A 23,006-nucleotide genomic window follows, 5' to 3' on the forward strand; every position below is an offset into this window, starting at 1 on the left:
GTAAGAAACATGTGGTACCTTCTCAAACAGGCCAGACTCCGTTTTGAGTTTGATCAAAGCAGCATCTACCATTAGCTGTGTGACCTGAGCCCTGGTGTCCCTCTAATCAGCAGCCCCGGGCAGCGTGTGCAGGGAGGGCCGCGTCCTTTCCACCTGGTCATGAACCAGGACGCAATACATGTTCAAGGAATCCCATTTCACCTCCCCGAATGCTGAGCACCTGAGGCCTAGCTTACAAACCCCTTCTCCAGGAAGCGGTCCCTTCGGGCCACTTGAGCACTGGCCCTCACATCGGGCACAGGACAGGCCAGAGTCTGTCTCCTCCACTAGATGACCAGAGGACCAACTTGTTTCTGAACTCTCTCCCAGGGCCCTGCACACAGGCCAGAGCTTAAGATTCAGTGGGTCTGGCGGCCTGAGCCTCCACCTGTGACAAAGCCCAGGGGGCGCTGCTGAGCCTTGGGCCTTCTTTGAGCATCACGGGTTTGAGCTCCGCGCTCTTAATGTGGGTGTACGGAGAGACAATTGTGTGCATGAAAGGACATGGAGAACCAACGCGAAATGAGGGGCCAGCAGACCTGGGTTACCCCTGGAGGTGAAGAACAGACACAGGGCCTTCTGCAGACATACGTGGGGGGCAGCGGGGTGCTGTGGATGAAGCTCACAGCTCGCTTCCCTTGTTCTTTTTCTAGAGGGGAGAATAGGGCAAGTTTTCATAAAGCCTTTTTGTTTTTATTGCACATCATATAAAATGGACTGCACTGTATTTAAAACAGACAAGACATTCACAAGGATACAGAGACCCAAACTCTTCTTCTTTTCTGGGTCTCACCTGTGCTCCACACCGCTCCTGAGGCTGGAGGCAGCTTTAACACACACCAACCGAACCAGGTCACAAAGAACATGCTTGTTTGGGGGGCTTCAGAGCTGTGCTCGGCCCTTCTGCTCTGTCCAGTTTAGAGACTCCTGGTGACAGTCACAGGTGTCTGGGCAGGATGGCTGGGCCAGCAGAGGACTTGGGGCACGGCAGTGCGGGAGGCCTGTGGACACCCGGTTTGCTGGTGGAGGCTGGGATTACAGCACGAATGCTGAGAAGACAGGCAAAGCAGGCGGGACCTGGTCCTCCATCTCAGGACACGGACAACGCAACTGATGGATGGAGAGCGCGAAAGAATCAGGCCTCACCTGGGCCAGCTGGTGGTCGCCCATGCCCTTCTCAAACACACACTGGCCTAGCGGGGCTACAGGGAAACAAACTGTGGGCACCGACAGAGGGAGGAGGCCGGGGCCCTAAATCCAGTGGGTAACATGCCCTGAATACCACTCCAGGAAGCGGAGTGGAGAGGAGGCTGACCCACGCTACTGCAGTCATCTTCACGGGGCGCGGATATGGTCCCGAGGCCCGAAGCGCCTGTGGAGACCTGGCTGCTGACCCTCACAGGCTGCTGACGGCCATCGGTGGAGAGTGGGGGATGGGCTGTCTGGCTCTGCCCCCCTTTTTCTTGCCCACAGGCTGCCGCCTCTTCCTCTCAAGCTTCTCCTTCCGGGCCGCGGCCGTGGTGAAGGTGATGCAGTGGGCATCTAGGAAATCTAGCAGCTTCCCTGTGGCCATGCGGATGCCCTGCTGCTTCAGCTCAGCCTGCAGCTCCGCCAACTCAAAGGGCTGGTAGAGCAGGACCTTGCGGTAGAGAGCTGGTGTCGAGCGGATGTAGCGCCGCACTGCCTCCTCCGTGGCTCCTGCCTGGACGGCTGCCTGCGAAGTACTGACCCCCTCCTCACCCTCCTCATCTTCTCCTGCAGACTCAAAGGCCACTCCAAACTCACAGGAAGAAGAACTAGAAAGAAGCAGACGACATTTTGCGATACCCCTTCCCTCCAGCCCCCAAGACCAAGAGCCTCTCTGAAGGAAGGAGTGGAGTGTTTCTATGTCCCCTGAGGAGCCTGGCATATGGTATGGATGACCCCCCAGTGCTGTGTCCCTGGCATTCTTGCTGCTGGCCTGAGTAGGATCTTGTCCTCAGCCAGATACTTCCATCACCAGCAGCTGGCCCCCGTCGAGGGCACGTACTGTGGGTTGAGGACACGGGAGCTCCAAAGGTCTGCTCAGGAGGTGCCCAGGGACTGCCCTTTAATCCCGTCTGCGCTTCCTGTAGTTCAAACCCAGAGGCAACTGGGGTTTCTGAACATTGGCCATTATGCCTCACTGCGCCAACTCTTGGACCCACTGGTAAGAGGACCTATGAAGCCACTTGCCCTGTCCTGCCACCTGGTTACCTTTGTGAGCTAAAGGAGCTGTCACTGCCGTCCGCAGAGGTGGCTGTGGGTTTCTGGGAGGCTGGGAGCTGGGGTTCACCTTCAGGGCCTAGGGGCACCTCTTCAGCTGGTGACGTGCTCAGCGGGGGGATGCTTCCACCTGGCTGCTGCTTTTGATGCCGGGGGGCCTTGGTCTTAGCAGGTCCCTTGGCCCTTTTGGGAATGGGGTTAGAAGTGGCCTCCAGCCTGGCACATCCAGCTGCCCTTGAGGCCTTAGAGGTCTTGGTGGCATGGGTCTGGTTGCAAGGAGCCTCCAGGGGCACTTGTGAGGACTGGCTCTCGTCCTCAGAGTCTGAGTCCAGCGTCTGGTGAGTGTACTGGAATATCTCCTTCAGTTTCAGGACCATCTGGCGTTTAGGCAGAGGGCGGACCCCAAACCTGAATGGGGAAACAGGTGAACTTCAGCAAAGAGCAAATAATTATCAACAAATTAATGGCTTTGTGTAACTGAAATCTTAAATGCCTGGTTTTTACGAGCATACAAAGATGAGTGTCTGTCTTGCATGCCAATTGAGCTTACTCTGAAGAATATTCCAGAAGGGCTATTCTCCGTGTTCTGAGCTATAGTGGTGGCAATGACTTCACCAGGCCCAAGGTAAAGAGCAACATTCATTGGGATGTGATAGTTTTGATGTTCTTTTCAAAATCAAATCTCCTTACTTAGACTGCTAGGGCCCATCTCCATCCACGTGGCACATGGAGACCTGTCACCTGATGGGTAACCGGAGGAGTCTCATTTCTTAGCTTCTCGAGGCCTGGGTAATTTAGGGAACAGCACGAAGAGAGCCGGCAGGCATGCACCTCCCCTTCCCCCAGTGGCCCCCACCACCAGAGCCCGGGGTGGGGCTCATGGAGGGTCCTTCTGCTGTCAGCCTCACTGAGCTGTGGTCACTCACAGGATGAAGGGGAGCACGAATAAGCAAGCATTCAAAAACACCACCAACCTATCCAATTCCTTCTTCAGTACCGGGGTCTCCATGATGGAATACCGTGGCATTGGTGTTATGGGCACTTTCGGGGGCAAGTTCTTCCTCCGATTAGCACCTTCCGGGTGGAACAGAGAAACACGTTTCAGCACAAGGGACCTGGGATAACCTCTTCTGACCATTAGTGTCACTAAGAGAAATACTGCACTTGAAGAAAGCCCAGGCTCCGTGTGCTTGAGGAGAGCAGTGACATCCATCCCTTCACTGTCTGTCTCTGCATCGTGTTTTCCTGTCGGAAAGCGTCACCAGCACGATAAGGGCCACGACAGCCTTATCGTGCGGTGCGGGTGCTGTATGAACGGGCCAGAAGCAGATGAGTGGTTGCCACAGGCTGGGGTGACAGGGCAATGGCAGTGACTACTAATGGGTACGGGACTTATTTGGGGGGTAATGAAAATGTTCTGGAATTAGATAGTGGTGATGCATGCAGAACACTGAGTATACTCAAGACCACTGAATTGTACATTTTAAAGGGTGAATTTTATGGTATGTGAATAATGCCTCAATAAAGTTGTTATTTTTAAAAAAGAAATCAGTATTTTGAAGACAAGTGGGACAATAAGGAACAGATAGACTTTGGTTCTTATCCTTTTTATGAGCCTTGAGCCCTTTGAAACACCCATGAAAACAATAGGCTCTGTCTCCTGAAAAATGCACAAAATCCTGTATATAATTTCAGAGTATATCACCCCTTGAAGCCTGTCTCAGATGCTGACTAAGGTCCCCTACTCTAAAGTCTCCTGCAGCAGTTCTCACGGCACCACCTGGGAACCAGTTAGAAATGCAAATTCTCGGTCGCACCCCACACCTCCTGAAGCAGAAGCTCTGGCCACATGTGCTTTAAGAAGCTCTCCAGGCGACTCTGGTGCTCACTCAAGACTGAGCGCACCAGTCGATGATGCCCAGTTGGCCTAGGATTTTAAGAGGAAATGAAACGCCGGGTGGCAGGCAGATGCTCAGCCCGTCCGCTCTGCTTTCCTGTTGCCCGGCCCTGCTCAGTGCCACCCTGCCCCTCCTGGCTCCTCCTGGATCTGCCCAGCTGGGGAGAGGGGGCAGCACTTGGAGGGGCCGACACTGGGTGCTTTGAGTCTCCCCTGGCACTGAAATGAGCTGGGATGTGGCTTCCTCCTCTGAAGCCATCAGGAAGGACTGAGGCCCACAGCAGGCCTCCCATACTTGCCCCTATTAGTTTTGCCCTGTTGTTTTCATTAAATTGAGATGAAAGTCACAGTATAAAGTTTTAAAGTGAATCATTCAGTGGCATTTAGTATATTCATAATATTGTACTACCACCACCTCTAATTGCTAAACATGTTCATCCCCCAAAGGAAATTCTGTGCCCAGCAAGCAGTCATTCCCCATTCTCCCCTCTGCCCCTAGCAACCACCAATCTGTTTTCTATCTCTATGGATTTGCCAGTCCTGGACATTTCATATAATTGGAATCATATATGCAGTCTTTTGTGTCTGGCTTCTCACTTAACATTATGTTTTCAGGGTTCACCTATGTTGGAGCATGTGTCAGTGCTTCCTTCCTTTTTATGACTAAACAATATTCCATTGTATGGGAGGACTACGTACAATGGAATCAGCTGATAGACATTTGGGTTGTTTCTGCCTCTGGGCTGTTGTGCATAGAGCTGCTGTGAACATTTGTGAACGCAGGTCTGTTTGAGTCCTGATTTTAATTCTTTTGGATGTATACGAAAGAGTGGAACTGCTGGGTCATAATGGCAATTCTGTGTGTAACTTTTTGAGGAACTGCACTTGCCCTGAGGTGTGTGTCTTGTTGTTTCCTGGAGGTGCTGGTTCAGTATTCTGGAGTGGGGTCCAGAGGCAGGGATTTCTAACAAGTGCCCAGGTGAGCCGTAGGGTCCAGGCACGTTTAGGACGCCCCGACTTACTGGCTAAGAAATGTATGTTGGACAGGAAGCCCAATCTCTCTGACTGTGGGGAGGGGTCTGTAAGGCAAGGAAGGGGCTTGCCACAGTCGGCAGGCTGTCAGCATCACCACCCCGTGTTGTCATTACTGATTCCCCCCCAGCCCTTCGTGTAAAAGACAGACAACCCTCTCCACTACTCACTTGGCTTCTCTAACCCTTCTGTTTTCTGAGCTCGATCAGCACTTGGTGTCTGGGTCAGAGGAAGAACCTCTGGAGACTTCTGTTCTTCTCCATCCCAATCGTCCCACAGAGCTAAATTCAAGAAGCTCAGCCCGCTGCTCCCAGGGGAGCCAGTCCTAGGGGATTTCTCTTGACACTTCCTTCGGCCCCCCGGGCAGCTTCCTCGGATGGGGGTGGTGCCCAGGAGTGTGGGGGAGTGGCAGTCACCACTGCCTGGAGCCTCCCCCACCCTCCCGCCCGGGCTGCTGGTGCTCAGGGGGCCAGTCCACTCGAGGTTCACATGGTCAATTGGAATTGGTGAGAGGGGCTCAACATGCCAGCAGCAGTCGTCAGCTGGAATGGGGGGGTTGCTGTCCAGCAGAGGGGTGCCGCTCACCCGAGGGGAGGCCACCTCCTGCTCATCGTCACTGTCTTCCACCTCCACCACTTCACTCGCTGTGGCCTGATTCGGCAGGCTTGACCTAGGTGGCGAGTGCTCCTGGAACTGCCTGCTGAAACCAGCAAGGCCTCCTGAGGCTGGACAGGGAGCCGGGAGAGAAAAGTGCTTGTGGTGCCTGGGGCGGGGACTGGTTGGGCTCCTGTAGGTCTGCCTTCTGCTGTCAGGGCTTCCAGGAGCACTAGGGCCTAGGCACGACGATGATGTCTGGGGCACGATTACCGAAAACTTGCTCGCAGCGTCGGCTCCATCCTTGTTTTCTAATGGGGCTCTGGGCTTGAGCTGAGCCATATGATCCACTGAAGCCCTGGGCCTGAGGCCCGTGATTTGGGTCTGCGATGACGAGTCTCGGCTTCTGCTGGCCAGCGGGGTGGCAGGCACCAGCCAGGAGGTGTCTGTGGTGCTGTCCTCATAGGGGCTGCCCACAGGGTCAAAGAACCGCCCGGGGGTCCCTCTGTCCCCCACAGAGCCCCGGTTCCCCGATGAACCCCCTTCCTCCTGCTGCAGCGTAGCCTCTCTTCTTGGTGAGCTTTGGGAAGGTTCCTGATCTGCATCGATGTCAATGATGGAGAACAGCTCAGAGGATGTGGGGCTAACTTCTTGAACTTTTCCTTCTTCCGGGGGACCATTAAAAACTGACTTTATTTTGGTTTGTTCTAGCTCCATCTCTTCATCTGAATCCAATAAAAGGATAACCTCATCTTCTCTGTTCACAGTAGATGGAGAATTCTGAGATCTGGAGCTCTGATGGCCAGGTTTTGCTTGGGTTAGGTCAATGGATGGAGACTTCTCTGGGGAGAGCAGGATCCCTTTATTTTTGCATTCTAACATGGAACCACATTCTTTGCCTTTCTGGCAGCCTGGATCGTTAAGTAGGGCGAGAAGGCTCCGGCCCCTCTTCCGCTTCGATGGTGAGTCCTGGGAGGCCAGCCTGGAAGCTCCGCCCTGCGACTGGGGCATTGGTGGGGAGGAGCCACTTGTGCGATAAGGGCGAGGGTGTGGTCGGCGGGGGCTCCTGCCTGGAGGGGGCTGTGATGGGAAGAAGCATGGGTGTAATATGGGTGCCTGCCGGGGAGTGGGGGCACGGGAACTCTCCACGTCCCTTTCCCCGACAGTGCCGTTGCCTTCCTTGGGATCACTTGTTATTTGGGATGGTTCAGGGTGTCCTCCTGGAGTTGATGCAAAGGGCTGTTTTTCATCATCACCAACTGAGTACAAAAAGGGGCCTTCCTTTCTCTCTGCCCGGCTGCCCTGAGGAAGGCTAGAGCTGGAATGATCCAATGCTTCCTTTGGCACCTCTGCTTCCTCCTCCCCGTCTGAACACTGGCCTTCGAGTGGCAGGAGCACGGATTGTCTCGCAGTTTTCCATTTGGCTGGGGCCTCATCTCTTCCCTGCCCACATGATTCCATCTGTTCTGTGTTTTCCGACTGTTCTGGAACCTGGATGCTTGCTAGGATTCGCCCAGAACCTCGACCCTCCCCCACAAGCTGGTCAGTTTCTTCCTTGATCTCTGGAGCTCTTTCCTCCTGCAGCAGCTTTCTCTGAGTAGCTGCGAATTCATAAATTTCTTCCATTTCTGCTTCATTGACTTTTTCTCTGTCTTCTTGATGGCCCTCGGATTTCAACAAGGCCTCTGCTTCCTCTTCTTCACCTACCCACACTGACCTCAAGAGTTCTTGGAAATTCTCCGCTCTGCTTTCACAATCCTCGTCTTCCTTCTCCTTCCATCGGTCACTCTCTGAATCCATCATAACCGGGGCTTGTTCGCACAGGTGAACAAGCTCACTCACACCAAACCTGCAAAGGAAACACCGTGCATCATCAGCAGCCTGCACAGGAAGCAGCTGGCTGCCCCCAGAGCAGGCGAGGACAGGAGCGGAAGTCTTCCCGGGGAGGCCTGCCCTCCTCCCTGCTCTCCTGCAATAAGGGAGCCCATGCTCATACCCCAGCCACTCAGTTCTAGAAAAAGAGACTCGTGACCCTTTCAGGCTGGGCTCACTAACTCCACTGCACAAACATGAAGGGTGCATCCGGCTGGGCTGAAGGTAACAAATGGGGTGCTGCACAACTGCGGAGCACGTGCTTCCTTGAAAGGTACCCAGAGCAATGCAGACCAGAACTGTGACGGGTCAGTGCAGGCCAGTGGGTGCAACAGCCTGCCACCTGCCTGAAGGCTCCATGGTCTGATTGGTACATTTAAAACCCCGGAGGCTGCGCTGGTTCTTTCCCAAGAATGCATCTGAGGGGTGACGTGGACTTGGAGGAACGAGGTTTTATCCCAGAGGCCCTCACGCCCTGGCAGGAGGTAGAACCCGTTTTTCTGCTGAGCTACCTGCCACCTCTCCTGAGATACCAGTGTGGACAAGCTGGGAGGTGCAGATTCATGAGAGATGGACTAAGCCCTCTGTCCACTCTGTTTTCTAGGACTTGGGAAAGGACTGCCATTGTTCGGCCTCAGTGGTGGAATAATCGAGGAGCGGCAGTGTTGGGGGGAGCTGAGGCTGAGGACCACCCTCTTAATCACGCCCAGGGAGCTAAAAGCCAGGTGACTCAGCAGAAGCCTCCTCAAGCAGCACTCAGCTCTCATGCAAGAGTCCAGACTTCCTATAAAAATGCTTTGTCCAAGGAGACCACTGGGCATAAACTTGGGATTAAAAGGTACAGGAAGGACTCGGCCCTGGCTCTCCCATGAGCCTTCAACCTGGTAATCCTTGGCAGTTAATGTCAAAGCCATGAAGTAATTGGAAAGAACTGTCTGGACCTGCGGGCCAGGGAACTCAGGTCAGGGGCCGGCTGCGGAGGCAGGCCAGTGTCCGCGGTGTAGAGATAATGCAGGAACGCACAGGTGGCCTCGGTGCTCACGTCACTCAGCAGGACGCGCTGTGTTCTCAGATCGCCATCTTCTACAGCAAAGAAGCCTTCACTGTTTACCTGAGGGTGAAATAAAGTACAGGAGGTTTATCGACTGGACAGTCATGACTTGGGGCGAAGCAGATGGTCTGGGGGTGTCCTGTGAGTCTCTCACCAACAGCCTCAGGCCCAGGACGAGCATGAGCCTATGTCGCTCTATTTTATTGGCCAAGATTTCTGCAGTTTTCAAAATCAAATCAGGGATATGTGTTCAAGAATCCAGTTAGTTCCCTCTTGACAGACACATCAAGGCATTAGAACTTTCTGAGAGAGACTGATAGCAGTTTCCTGGATTCCTGTGACATGTTGTTCAAATCAAACACATGTCAGCACAGAAATGTCTGTTAGCAGCTCAACTTTAAAGAGGTCGATTATAAGACTTTATAATTATGCAAACAGAAGAAAAAGAACCAATTTTGGGGGGGAGGATTTTTATTCAATGGAACAAGAAATCTGATTATTTCCCAGTCCTGAGGGCATCTCCTCATACTGCTTCCTAACCTCAAACGTGTCGTCTCCATGGGAGCGTAACCTTATGGCAACAGAGAGGAAAAACCGTTTAGGGCAGTGAGAGGAGAGCAGGGAGGGAGATGGCTGAGCGCATGGGATGAGCAGGAGTGGGGGGGCTCAGGAGCAGGGAGCTAAGGGGACAGGAAGAGGGAGAGTCTGGGCAGAGAGTGAAGAGGTAGAGAGAGAAAAGGAGGGAGAGGAAGGCAGAGGGGAGAGGGAGGAACAAGGACAGGACACGGAGGCTCGAGGAGGATGGACGGTTCCACGGAGGAGCAGCTGGTTCACTGGGTACTTACATACTGCATGAGAAGTGGGCATCTGGCATAAAGCACGAACTTGTGGGCATAGAGCACCCGCCCGCTGTCCATCTGAAACTGGACATCACTCAGGTGTGGGTTATTGACCATGGCACTGAAGTCAGCAACCAGCAAACCGAGGGAGAGCTGAAACAGGAGAGCAGCCATGTCCCCTCTGTCGCTCGCCTCTAACTGCACAAGTTCTGAGACGGCGCTAGGGTGGCCAGGCGGGACCCTTGCGCTCCTCTCCACAGGGTTCCTACCATGAGTTCCACCTTTAAGTTTCCTTAAGTCACTGAGTGACACGAAACAGCAAAACACTAGCTTCTTAAATTCTCTATCACACTGAGTTCCCAGGCGTAAAATGGGAGGGACCAGCAAGTGGACAGGTATGGTGGTTCTAATAAAGATGGAGCTACAGCAGCGGCAGCTTCTGAGCGCTGTGTGTCAGGCCTAGTATTTCACACACACCGTTGTACGGCCCTGTGAGGAAACACCAGCCTGATGTAACAGATGAAGACTCCCTCCCTACCCCCCCGTCCAAGTGGTTTAGGGACCCGGGTAAGAGGAACTCTAAGTCCCTTCTGACTGTGTGCCATGGTCACCAGGAGACCTCGGTGTGATACTGATAGACTGATGGGGTGACGTCCACTCTAAGGGAAACCAACTTCTCACCCAATTCATCACCAACACGGAATATGAACTTTAGGGGGAGGCTAGCCCAGCACCTGCACGTCGGAGGGCACAGTGAGTCCTGAATGAATGAATGAATGAATGAAACTTTAAGAAACCAGTACACAGAGCAGTCAGCTGGAGGAGGTAAACTCACAGAATAGTGGTGGTCCCTCTGGGCTCCCAAGCAACTGAGATACCCTCCGAGTTCAATGACAAAAGGGACAAAGCCTCTTGACAGAGCCCCAAGAGGGGCACAGGAGGCTCCTGTGGGCTCTTGCCTGGCTCAGCTCAAATGCTATCAAGGGGACCAGTGGACATGTGCAAGGGCATAGAGGTCAGTGGTGAGCTGACCATACTGAATGGCCAAGACCGCAGAGCCAGGGCGGGGCCCGGCCACATGGAGAGCCCCGTCCTCACCGAAGCCTTGTCGCCCCTCTCCAGGTGCTGCTGCTCAGATGGCAGGACAAACCCCGTCAGTGGAAGGCCGCTGGACGAGAGATCCATCCCTGAGAGGAAGATTCACAGGTTAAAAGAACATCACCTCCCAGCAATGTCAGCCTCCAGAGAAAGAGCAACTGTGGGCTGAGCTGACCCCAGAGCTGCCTCGGATGGAGGTACTTGTTCTCAGGGACTTCTTCAGTGAAAGCGATGCCCAAAAACCACTTTTACCGCCACCCCCTCTCAACAGAGAGGGACACAGGCGAATAGTGAAATAGAGTGGGCCACCTATCACTTGCTCACCTATCGCTGTCCTTGGTTAAAGCTGAAGGAAAATGGTGATAGACTTACCCATGTCACATTCACCTTTGAGGGAAAAATGAAAGCACTGCAGAAACTAAGCATTTTTCTCCTTTGGGGATGAGCCCAGGAACCTCAGATCTCAGCTGCTACCATGGCCTCAGTCACAGGGAGGGGAGGGCCCACAGGGCAGGGCTGGCCTCGGTGTCCCATCCAGTGTCTCACCTTCGGTCCCTTCCAAGCTGGCCGGGCCACCACTGCAGGGCCACGGGCTGGCACTCAGCCCCTCTCCTGCCAGGTCCATGAGGTCCTGCAGGGCCTGGTGCTCCCTCTGGCTGGCGGAGGGCGATGGGTTCCTGGGGCCAGCACTGTGGAGGGCAGGTGGCGTGTGCACGCGCAGCTGTGGCTGGTCTGGTGGCACTGGTGGCAGCGTGGGCTCCTGTGTGACACCCTGAAAGAAGTTGGCAGCTAAAGTGACCATGTGGCTGCTGCAGCAGCCATCACACAGTAGGTTCCTGAGGGTGCCAGCCACAGCCCAGAGCAACCCTGAGAAGCTTTTCTCCATCACTGTCAGCAGGCTTCTCTGTCACAGTGAAGGCCATGCCTGTGGCATCCACATCTACGGAAAGGTCCCTAGGGGCCCCGTGCTCCTAATGTTGTCTAAATGGCCTTAAGCAAGTGAGTACTGACTCCAGGGCCGCCTGCATCAGGCTCGTCTGGTTACTGGGCCCCTTCCCAGGCAGGTTATGCCAGCCCTCCTGGGGGAGGAGCCTGGGACCCTGAATTTTAAATAAATTCTCCGGAACACAGTCCATTTGGGAACCAGTGGTCCTCCCTGTTCTTACCAGGAGAGCCATCTAGTCACTGCAAAGAGAAACGCGCTATGGCTGACACCCCTAGGCTTCCTCCCCTCCCTTCCCATCCCCTTCTTCTTGAACTTTCTGTCCGCCAGCTGTTGATTCCCAGTTCTGTCATCCTGGAGCTGCCACCCCCTCTCGAGAGCCCACCCGGGTGCGCCGGAAGGAAGGGCACACCTTGGTGAGCTGCTGGGGCATCATGGGAGGTACCAGGCTTGGTGTGTAGAAGGATTCCAGAGGCCAGGCCCCAGTCAGGGCACTGCCCTCCCACAGAAAGTTCTGCTTCCCTTCGGGCAGTCGCAGACACCTGCTGGCCTTTTCCAGCCCTTCCTTTAAAAGTCTGCTCGCAGGAAGGGGTGGTGTGCTGGACAACTCCACTTCCTCTGCAAAGAGCTGGGCCACGCGATCCTCAATCTGTCTTTCTGTGGTCTTCGAGTCCTGGACTAACAACTGGGGTGGGGAAATGGGTGCTTTCTTCTTGCGACTCTTCTTTTCTAGAGAGAAACAGAAGTGACACAGTGAATAACGGAGTTGTCCACGCACCTTGATACCTAGCGGTAACCTTCAGCCAGAGGCAGCTCAGTCAGGCTCCCCCTGGGACCACCACTTGTGGTCACACATACCTGTTCCCAGTCTTGTCCTCTCAGAAAAAGCATTTCCCAGTCGGAGCACCGCAGGCACAGCCTTCTGCTCCATCTCGGACCGGGAGAGAGCCATGGCCACCAGCAGGTCCTCAGACGGCACCTCAGGCTCGTTGACCTTCCGTCTCTTCTGTGGCTCCTTCTTGATGGGGGCTCCCTTCCGCTTCAGACTGCCAGTGTGACTGCTGAAGTTTAAAAGGCAAACAGAAAGGTTACTGATGGCCAGAGGTACGAGCACTTCCTTTTCCGAGGTGCTCCCCACTGGACCAGAGTGGGCTGGACCCTTCTCCTCTGAGGGAGGAAAGGGATAAATGTGGACCCGTCAGACAGAAGCACCAGGTGCTTCAGGTGTTCACTGCTCATTCCATGCCTCAGGTAAGCTCAGCCATCCTGGGCCAAAAGTTCAGTGTGGTCCAGACACAGGAAGGTCTGTGTCCTTCCATGTGACACTGTCCATCAGGTTCTCGCTGGATATATAATGCCGTCAGCGGTACCTGCTCACCCGAGGTGTGGCCAGACCCTTCTGGTGGAGTCAGCACTCGATGGTTCCGACTCGGCATCCTGGATTACACCAACTTCTGCCCATCTATACTTCAGATGCCCCTTAGGCGGTCCTGGCCACACTGGCCACAAAAGGATCCCTTCTGTGCACAGGGGCCACAGGGCAGCACCTCTGCCCAAGGCCTGAAGGAAAGGCCTCCCGGCTTGGGCCGCCAACGTGCTCAGCCAGCGTGGAGGCCAACGTGCAGTAACACATATGGCTTGGAGGAGAGTTACTGAAATATTTTCTGGCTGGACAGAACCTAGACTGCCTGCTGACTCCCAACAGGCTGGACAAGTAGCAGGAGGATAAAGGTAAGAAAGAAACTGAGGGCAAACCCAGGATCACCTTCCCTGCAGTTGTAGGCTATTCTGGAAGCACCTCTGGCTTTCATAAAAGCTGGTGCTCTCCACTGGGCCAACAGTGGCTCCAGAATCTCAGGTATCACCTCAGAAGATCTAAGTGAGCCCCAATTCAGTTCCAGCTTCCTGGGAGTCTGCCATGATAACCACAGCCTCCAAGAAAGAAAGGAGCCACCCCAATATGCTGGGCCCAGCAGGCAGGGCCAGGGCCCAGGTGAAAGCAGGTGAAGGGTATAGGGGTGTAGGAGTAAGTGGGGTACATGTGTCCTAGCCAGGGAGTCCTGATTACCCCAGAGTTCCAAACGCCCCAGCACTGGCGTTAGGGCAGATGAGGCTCAAAGTCTCAATGAGGGTGACCATTTGTAGCTTTCTACTCTAACAACCTTCTAGAAAGACCCTCACACATCTTGTTTCACTTCTTTAAAAAGCAGGAGGTATTTAAAAAGCAGATATGTTTTATCTGAATAGCTAGTTTCAGTGTGGTCCCGCTAAAAGGCAAGCAATGGCTTAGGTAACATCTATTCTCAGCCTTAAGGCTTCTGAGTATCCGCTTCTAGTGCTGATGTGCTGACAAACAGACAGGCCCACCAGAGAAGAGTCAGCCTCTGCCCTCCTCATCTCAGCACCGGCCCCGCTCAGATGCCCAGCACTGTGTGCAAGGCAGTGGCCGGGACACACAAACCGCCCATTGGCCTTCCCTTTGCTCTTGACAGCTGTCTGAGGATAGAATTCCCAAGCCCACGCTGCCTGTGTTTCCTGGAACGCTGGGGTCTACTCTGGTGTCCACAGGGCAGGGGCGACGGGGAGCAAACTTGACCCTCCACCACCTGTGTGCCTGTGGCATGCAGGCTGAAAACTTGTTTCATCAGCCAGGTCTCCTATTTGAACACTTACGCTTTTAATTCATACAAATTAAGAAAAGAAAAGCCTGTGGTTCTGTCTCACCAACTCTTTGAACTATGCTGAGTAACCTTATATTAACAGTATGAAAATCAGACTACAGTGAGTGGAAGTCAGGCTGTACCACACATGAAATGGATGTGGTAAAGTGAATTAGCGAATTCTTAGCTGCTCTAGAGGGCACTGACATGCAGGATCCTGAGAATGGAAAACGCTCAGGAAGAACCTTGAGGAAACCAGTTCAACTGGTCCTTTTGTTTCCACAGACACACCCACACTCTCATGGACCATTTCAAAGCCTTCGAGGGTGTAGAATTTGTCCCCTCCTCAATCCCTGTGGAGACTGACTTACCACCCCTCATGTTTCATTTCCAGAATCAAAGAGGGTTCTGTTGTCCTCCAGCACCACATACGGCCTTTTATAAAAAAAGCAAATCAGAGTACTTTGATTTTCTTCCTTTTCATTTGACTCACCTCGATGCCAATGCGGGGGCCGGGGCTGGGGCCAGCGTGCTGCACGTCCCCTCAAGCTGAGCTGTCTGCAGCCGCACGGCCTGGAGCAGGAGCTGGGGGCCAACCTCCATCTTCACTGCACATTGTTTCAAGTGACTGATTCTACTCTTTAGGGTGAGAAATGGCTTGCCACAAATTGGGCATTCAGGGATCTGAGGCGCGGAAGGTCTCAGTGCCTTTTCAGCCTCATCCAAGCATCTGGAGGAAAACAGTATACAGGAGAACCACCCTCCACGGTAATGTGGACCGAAGCAAACATGATCCACATCTACATGACATGTTGTGGGCCAAAGCTTGTGCCCCCAAAGCCAGTCCCTCCACACCGTATAGTCAGCCTCCAGACAGGGAATTTAGGAATCTGTTAAACCAGGTGGCTGAAGAAAAGAGGATTGATGAAACACTGGGTCACCATATGATCCAGCAATTCCATTCCTAAGTATATACCCAAAAGAACTGAAAACACTCCAACAAACACATGAAATGCATGTTCACAGCAGCTCTATTCACAATACCCCAAGGGTGGAAACAATGCAAATCAAATGTCCATCAATGGATGAGTGGATAAACAAATGTGGTCTATCCATACAAGGGAATGTTACTGAGCCATAAAAAAGAATGAAGCACAGGCTGCAACGTGGATGAACCTTGAAAACACTATGCTAAGTGAAGGAAGCTAGACACAAAAGGCCACATATTGTGTGATTCCATTTATGTCCAGAATAGGCAAATCCATAGACAGAAAGCAGATTAATGGTTGCCAGGGGCTGGGGAAGGGGTATGGGGAGTGAGTGCAAGTTTTATTTTGGGGATGATGAAAATGTTCTAAAATTGAATTAGAGTGAATTGTTCACTCTAAATGGGTGAATTATGTCGATAATGCTGTTTTTAAAAAAAAGCAAGAACAGGTTGACAACAACACGGTATTGTCATGTTAAGGTACCTCAAGATTCCCACTATAGCCATAGGGGCCCCTAGATCTGGTCACACCCACGGAAAAGCTGACCACAGAGAGGTTACGGCTGAGTTGCTCCTACCGGTTCACGTGCTGCTCCCTTCGTGTCACATTCATAGCCGAGAGGTTCTTTTGACAGATCTGGCAGAAGAACAATCCTTTTTCCTCCACGCTATTGTCAAGTGCAGATGCTCCTTCCTGCCCAAACTCCTGCTGTAGGGCCAAGGCCACTGCAGCATCACTCTCTGTGGCCGGGAGCCAGGGTCCAGCCCCTGTGGAGAGGCAAAAGATCCATGAGGCTCATCTCAGGCCTCTGCGTGTCTGTCAGAACTCGCAGAGCACGGACCCCGAGGGGAGTGTGAAGAAACCAGACCTGGCACCATCCAGTGAAACTGTGTACTAAACGGGGCCCTGGGAACAGTACTTCTCAGACTTCAATATGTGTAACAATCACCTGGAGGCCTGGTAAAATGAAGGTTCACATTCTGGAGACCTAGGTGGAGCCTGAGGTCCTGCACTTCTAACAACTCCCAGGTCAGGCCGATACTGATGGTCCAGGACCACTCTGAGTAGCAAGGTCCTAGAGAACTTGCCTTTCGTTTTTCCCGTTGCTGCTAAAATCGGCTGCCTCGGGCATGCCAGGTTACAAGGCTCCTATTCCAACAAATCTAGGTTTTCTCTTCCAAGCTCAACCTTTCCTACTGCTGTGACCTTTGATGCCCATCCTAGAAGAACCAGGTCACAGTGAAATGCCTGGAGATGGCTCCCAGGGTGGCCATGCCCACCGCTGTGGCCCTGTCACATCTGATACTGCTGGAGCAGACTCTCAGTGATTATGAGGGATATGCCCTGAGAGCTTCATAAATCTCTTAAATATTCCTATGGCCTATCACTCTTTCCACCAAAGCCAGAAAAGCATCCCGCGTTATTTTGGTGCCCTATATTTTTTTGACAAAGCAATAGTTTCTCTTGCCTGAGCATTACTGGGTATGATGTGAAGATATATGGAAGGAACCGAGTCATATGTAGGGGAAGTGCTAGGCTCATGTACTGGCTGAACGACTCCTCTTTACCCCTTGGGTGCTCAAGGACAGAGGCCACGGTAGATGTCACATCACTATCCATGGTCCTTATGGGTAGCCTGAGACGACTCAGTGCTCCTAAGGTGAAATCTGCAAATGTAACACCAAGAGACTACATGGTCATTAGCAGTAGGTCTGTCAATACAGTTTCTTCCTGTTTCGTTTCCTTTTATATATTTTCGTCAGAGATGAGGATTCATATTGTTTATGGGATAAAGAGTGGAACCACCCAACATTATGTGTCTCCTGGGATGGTGCAATACGCAGGGCACAGCACCTGCAAAACGCTGTTGCCAAACTGTTCACCCTGGGGCCAACAGACCTCTAGCTCACTGAGTGTAACGTAACAGGGGCTGCAGGAAGGGGTTAAATGGCACCATGAAGAAATAAGCAAATCCAGAAAGTAGGAAATTTTAAAAGTCAGTTATCCTAGACTCTTCAAAAAGTATCATTAAACAACAACAACAAAACGACAAAGAGACTGTTCTAGAGTTTAGACCTTAAGAGACTACTGAGCCCTATGCCATATGCAGTGTGTAAATTTATAGTTCTGACAAATCCTCATGCAGAAAAAAAGAAACTGGCTATAAAAGCTATCCTTGGGACAACTGGGGAAATTTGAATATGAACTGGATACCAGGCAATATTATGGAATTAGGTGTGATAATGACCGGTGTTGTGATTCTGTAGGAGAATCAAGTAGTAAAGTGTCATGATGTCTATAATTTACTTTCAATTGGTACAGAAGAAGCGTGTGTGTTTATAGAGACATAAAAAACATATGGCAAAATGTTAACAATTGTCAATTCTAGGTTGAGGATATAGGGATTTCATTGTAATACATTCTTTTGACTGTTCTGTATGGGAAAATTTCATAGTAAAATGTAAATATTAAAAAAAAGAGGAAGAGGTATCTTGTCATAGAAACTAAGCGAAAAATGCCCCAAGGGACCCTTCGTTCTCCAGCTAGATACAATGATGTGGCAAAGGTAGGCCAGTCAGAGCCCGCCCTCAGCAGAAATGCAATGAAGGCTGGTTCCTTCCTGCCTCCCTTCCTCCTGAGTTAGAACTTATTCCTGCTGGGAAGACAGAACACTCCATCATACCGTTCCCTGCTGTCATCGCCTCTCCAGGGCCCTTTGGGACATTTTCTTCAAGTGCAGCCTGGAGGGGGCACCCTTCTGAAGCGTGTTTCAAACGCTCGGGGTCTGCTCTCTTGAACTGCTGCATTCGCTGTAGGACCAGCTCGGCTGCCCGGGGTTTGGAGGGACTTGGCACCATCGCAGTCAGACAGGAAGGAGGCAGCTGGGAGTTGCTGCTGGGGGCAGCCTCTGGCAAGGAAGAAAATATTCACAGGCTCTGTTCTAGCTGGAGAAACAAAAGACTCTTGCACCAGATACAGGTTAGATTCAAGTTTCAATGGGGCCTTTACCACCTAGTTTAGGTTTAACTCTCAAGTGTGAATAGGACTGATTGTCTCTTGGTAATGTCACTGTGGTAACATACGTGTCCTAAACATCTATGACAGGGGGGGGTGGGGGTCACTGCTAATGAGCACAGGCTGTATTTTTGGGGTGATAAAAATGTTCTAAAATTAGGTGGGGCTGATGGTTGCACAACTCTGAACATACTAAAACCACTGAACTATATACATTAAAAGGGTGACTTTTATAGAATACGAATGATCCCTCTGTAAAGCTGTTATTAAAGAAGTACTAATGACAAACATTTCTGTCTTTCTAGGTCAGAAGTTCTCCTTTAACTTGGTGTCCGCAGATGGCCTCCAGCGGGGATCCACCAGTCCTTGAAGATGTATGTCAATTTCGCAGGTGTGTATGGGGGTGTGCAGTTTTCTGGGGGAATCATTCATAGCTTTCACTAGACTCTCAAAGAGGGAGCATGAAAGACCAAAAACGTTTCAGCAACGTTATTGAAGTCTTACGACAGTGTCTGTGAGCTATCTTTACCACCACACCACTGAGAGGTCATGCTGACCACACTAGGTAAAAAATATTATTTAAGATCAGGAAGTGAAGGTGAGAAAAATTTAGAAACAGAACTCAGGGGCCCAAAGATCTTGTGCTGTGTTATTATACATGCAAGGTTGGTTTTCAGCTCTGCATAAAGACTGTGCTAAGCATATGGTTCAGTACATCAAGGGCAGCAGGGTAAGAAAGCTGCTCTAAACAAACGAACCAACAACAAAAAAATAAATAAAAAATAAAAAGTATTTGGAGGAGAAAGGAAGGACCTGAAAGTTCTCCTGAGACTTAAACTCGTATGGCACCCACTTTGGAATGAATTTGAGAAAATGAGAGCAGCATTATTTTCATGTTCATGTAAGTGATGTCAACTACATAACGTAAACATTAATAAGAAACTGAAAGAGCAGAGGGCCTCAAACAGAATCATGGAAAATGCACCGGGGTTAGATTTTTTGACTGTTGTTTAAAACAGGAGTCAGCATTGGGGAGAATCACTGCATAAATTATATAAATGTCTAACCACTATGCTGTACACCTGAAACTAATATAAAATAATACTGAATGTCGACTGTAACTGAAAAAAATAAATTTAAACAAACAAACAAACAAACAAACAAACCAGGAGTCGGCAAACTATGGTCCTCAGGCTGGCCACCTGTTTCTGTAAGTGAAGTTTTGTTGAAACACAGCCCATTAGCTTACATATTGTTTAGGGAGTTGAGGACTTGCGACAGAGACTACGTGGCCTATAAAGGCAAAAAAAACATACTACCTGGCCTTTTTCAGAAAGTTTTTCGACCCCTGGTTCAAAATAGTACCAATCACCTCGGTTTTCCTCTCTGGAAGTTCTGGCAGTATTTCTGGCTGGGTTACCTGTCTGGGTGCTCCGTGCACTCTCCTGGAGCACAGTAGAAGCAAGCACACTTTGTTCTCCATTCTCAGGGGGAGCTGGTTCACTCTCCTGCCACTTGGGTGCCCCTTGCTTTTTAGTCCTTGGGGCCTGGCTGCCAGATCGAGTTTTCCTCTCCCTGGGGCCGTGAAGGGTTTTGCTCTTTGTAGCAGCTGGTTTGGTCCTTTTCAGTTTGTTTGCTATCTGAGAGCTGTTTGAGGTCTTTTGTGTCTTCTTTTCCGCCAACACTTCCTTGGTGCCATTCTTTTTCACCCTTTGGAAAAAACTGGCACAGAGTTCCTTAAAATCATCATCTGACTCATCCATCATCTGAGCAGTTTTAAGGCTTTCTTGAAACTGGTCTTCAGAAGAGTGAGGGTTGATCCGGGAACCCGAGAATGAGCCTAGTCGGGCCTCATTCAGACTCACAGCTTCATTAGGGTTCCTCTCTACTTCTCACTGAGATACCTGGAGAGTTTGCACAATTGAGCAACAAGTACTATTTTCCCTTCTATAAGGATTTAAAAAGTCTTTCTTCAAATTGAACCTGTGTTAAATAGCATGTTTAAAGCTTCCCGCTGTTAAAGTTCACATCTGAGAGGTGTTGTTGTCCAATAGATGCCTCTGAGATAGAATACATATGAACTTGGTGCTCAGGTTATTCTCCAAGATCTGCATGGCAATAAAGCACGCTTGGTTCATTTAATTCACATCTGTGGAAAACCAAAAGCATCTAAGTGTAATTAGACAGATATTGTCATTTTATGCCATTTCTTCCAGGAAGGTACAAGAGCATGTGGAGTATGGGAGTAACAATACCCCTGTCAAATACTCAGGTACTAACACAGACTAACACAGACCCATCATCCTATAGCACATCACAATGCAACCGGGGGGTGGTGTCTAGAAACCTGCAAAGCTTGTTCTTTCACAGCAGAACTGTTTTATGGAAACAAGCACTTGATAACAAAATCTTAAACTCCTTTGTTACAAAATTTTTGAACTAGAATGGGCTTATGTTCATTGGGTATAACCAGATGGCTTCACCTCTGTGTGTACACATCCACACGCCCTTTCACGTTAGGAATTCAATTTTCTTTAGTGAAGGTCAGAATTGGAGCCAGAATTTAAAATCAGGTCTAGTGACTCCAAGATCTTCATTCTTTTTTTTGGTAGTGTGCTCTTCTTTATCTTCAAAATTTTGGAAGAGTATTGTTTTTGCTGAAATCTGGGGAATGAATCCCATAAAGGGCAGTCACCATAGAAATATGATGATTCTCAAATCCAGAAAAACTATCTCTTAGCTATTAGAAGCTCTATCACTTTATCAACAGGCGATGTAATGAGAGAGAGAGAGAGAGAGAGAGAGAGAGAGAGAGAGAGAGAGAGACAGAGACAGAGAGAGAGAAAAAATGCCTTTGAACTCGCAGGAGAGAGGAACAAACAAAAGATAGGAACACAGGAAGCTGATTCTTCATTGATACAATCAATATTCCAAATAAAAAAAAGGCCACTTTCTCCATCCTCTCACCCCAGCAAGAGCTCTCCAAACTCAGGTGACTATAATGCTGCCCAAATGCAAAGGTTGGGCGTTACAGGCGTCATTATTTACATCAGCACAGTTTAGTGGTTTTCAAAAATAAAAATTGAATAACCCAATGGCAGAAAGTTCATTTCAAATACAATAATGCAATCTCCACTGTCCAAGTAATCTGATTACTTATCTACTCTTCCAGAGCTGGGCAGACACACATACCTACAATCTACTTTGCATGGCTGGCTCATTCACATCTTCCACGTCAGCTCCTTAGAGAAGCTTCCCCTCGTCTTTTGTCTAAATAGACCTTCTCTACCCCTATTATTTTCTTCCATCAGTTTTCACAATGGCATTTAGCACAGGTTATAATCATATATAATAGATAACATTTATTGAATGCTTACTGTATGCCAGGCATCAGTCCAATTGCTTTACAAGTCTAACTCATTTAATCCTTACAACAATCCTATTTGGTAGAATCTACTGTCATCCCTTCTTTACAGCAAGGAATCAAGCACAAGAATGAGGAATTGGCTCAAGTTCATACAGCTTTTGAAGTGGTGGGGGTGAGATCAAATCCAGGCAGTGGGGATCCAGGGCATCACCTCTTTATATTTTTATTCATTATTTGTTACCTGTCTCCTACTAAGCTCAAAACTTCAGGAAGGCACAGACTCATCTATTTTACTTCGTATTCTTTGGCTGATAGACGCCTGACTTGTAAAAAGTGCTCGACAATTATTTGTTGACTTAATTAACTGCAAAGATACAATCGGAGCAAAGAGAAAGTGGTGGTGGGAGAGAAGGCTTCAGGGAGAAGCAGAGATCAGTGTCCGAGCACCTGGAACGTCACACTAACCAAACTGAATTTTATCCTGTTGGATGTGGGAAGCTAGAGCAAATTCCATCCGCCACACTACCCTGTCTCCACATCTCTGTTATTATTAGTCTTAAAACAGTCTATCTCATATACGTGCTCAATTAGTATTTGTTGAAGGAAGTAACGGGTCCTAGGAGACCGCAAGTTTCCAGAGGGCGGGAGACTTGTGCCTGCTCAGCGTTGTACCTACCGCAGCGCCGGGCTCACAGCAGAGGCGGAATGAATGAATGGGCAGGTGAGGCGCGGACCCTCCCTCTCCCCTCAACCTGGTGACACACGGGAAATGGTCAGAGGGCTCAACCTAGGGAAGGGCTGCCAAGGACTCTGATGGCGAATTCCGATCGCCACACTGACCCCCAGGCAGTGACTCCGTAGGTGTCCGGATCCCCCCGCTTCTCCTCCCTTCAGGCGGCCCCGGCCTTCTCCACCCAAACTCGGCTCCTGCCTCTACACCGCGGCTGGAGGCAGGCAAAAAAGGTGATTCTCCCTTCGGAGAGAGAGAAAGGCCAGTGGTGGCTGGACCTCCTCCCGGGTGCAGACTCCTAGCCCCAAAGCCCAGCTCCTCCTACCTCCGGCGCCGCCGCGGCACCGTCTCTACCGAGACCCTCGCGCCTGCGCCTGCGCCGGCCGGCTCCCGCCCCCCGCGGAGAATTGTGTGTGCGCAGGTGCAGAGCGGTCGGGGAGGCTCGCTTCCCATACTCCTCCGCGGCCTGAGCGCGCCATGAAGAGCATTTCCGGAGGGCGTGAGGCGGGGCGAGGCGAGGCGAGGCGAGGCGGAGCTTGGCGTCCCAGGGTCTTGTGGCTGTTGGTCTAGGTGGTGGCGGTGGCTGCTGCTGCGGCGGCGCCCGGCAAAGTCTAGTAAATGTTGAAGAAGAGTCGG

The 23,006-nt window shown here is 50.9% G+C and overlaps 1 protein-coding gene across 3 annotated transcripts; it reads right to left on the reverse strand.

The window, feature by feature from the left end:
* Window positions 1-726: 726 nt before the first annotated feature.
* SLX4 (SLX4 structure-specific endonuclease subunit) lies at window positions 727-22,758 on the reverse strand. Of its 3 annotated transcripts, none has more exons than XM_033101377.1 (15): window positions 22,696-22,758; window positions 19,694-20,422; window positions 17,942-18,166; window positions 15,836-16,025; window positions 14,763-14,999; window positions 12,468-12,670; window positions 12,022-12,338; window positions 11,213-11,438; window positions 10,667-10,755; window positions 9,575-9,721; window positions 8,620-8,789; window positions 5,383-7,655; window positions 3,258-3,357; window positions 2,275-2,691; window positions 727-1,835 (listed from the first exon to the last, which is right to left on the reverse strand). In XM_033101377.1, the coding sequence occupies exons 2-15, from the start codon at window positions 20,037-20,039 to the stop codon at window positions 1,436-1,438; spliced, it is 5,340 nt and encodes a 1,779-aa protein (XP_032957268.1). In that variant the 5' UTR covers window positions 20,040-20,422; window positions 22,696-22,758; the 3' UTR covers window positions 727-1,435. The 3 variants fall into 3 exon arrangements, with proteins under 3 accessions (XP_032957268.1, XP_032957266.1, XP_032957267.1); XM_033101375.1 differs by having other exon boundaries at window positions 19,646-20,422; XM_033101376.1 differs by lacking the exon at window positions 22,696-22,758 and adding an exon at window positions 22,317-22,629 and having other exon boundaries at window positions 19,646-20,422.
* Between the last annotated feature and the right edge of the window lie 248 nt (window positions 22,759-23,006).

This window comes from Rhinolophus ferrumequinum (assembly GCF_004115265.2).
Source record: "Rhinolophus ferrumequinum isolate MPI-CBG mRhiFer1 chromosome 15 unlocalized genomic scaffold, mRhiFer1_v1.p scaffold_54_arrow_ctg1_1, whole genome shotgun sequence".
NCBI classification, from domain to species: domain Eukaryota; kingdom Metazoa; phylum Chordata; class Mammalia; order Chiroptera; family Rhinolophidae; genus Rhinolophus; species Rhinolophus ferrumequinum.

Excerpts from the sequence above, each read along its gene's own strand:
- SLX4 (XM_033101375.1), bottom strand. The coding sequence starts at position 20,039 with ATGATGGATGAGTCAGATGATGATTTTAAGGAACTCTGTGCCAGTTTT. Across the intron at positions 3,358-5,382 it reads AGAAGGGTTAGAGAAGCCAA|GTGCTAATCGGAGGAAGAAC; the intron begins GTGAGTAGTGGA and ends TCCACCCGGAAG. Across the intron at positions 1,836-2,274 it reads AGCTCCTTTAGCTCACAAAG|TTCTTCTTCCTGTGAGTTTG; the intron begins GTAACCAGGTGG and ends GCTTCTTTCTAG.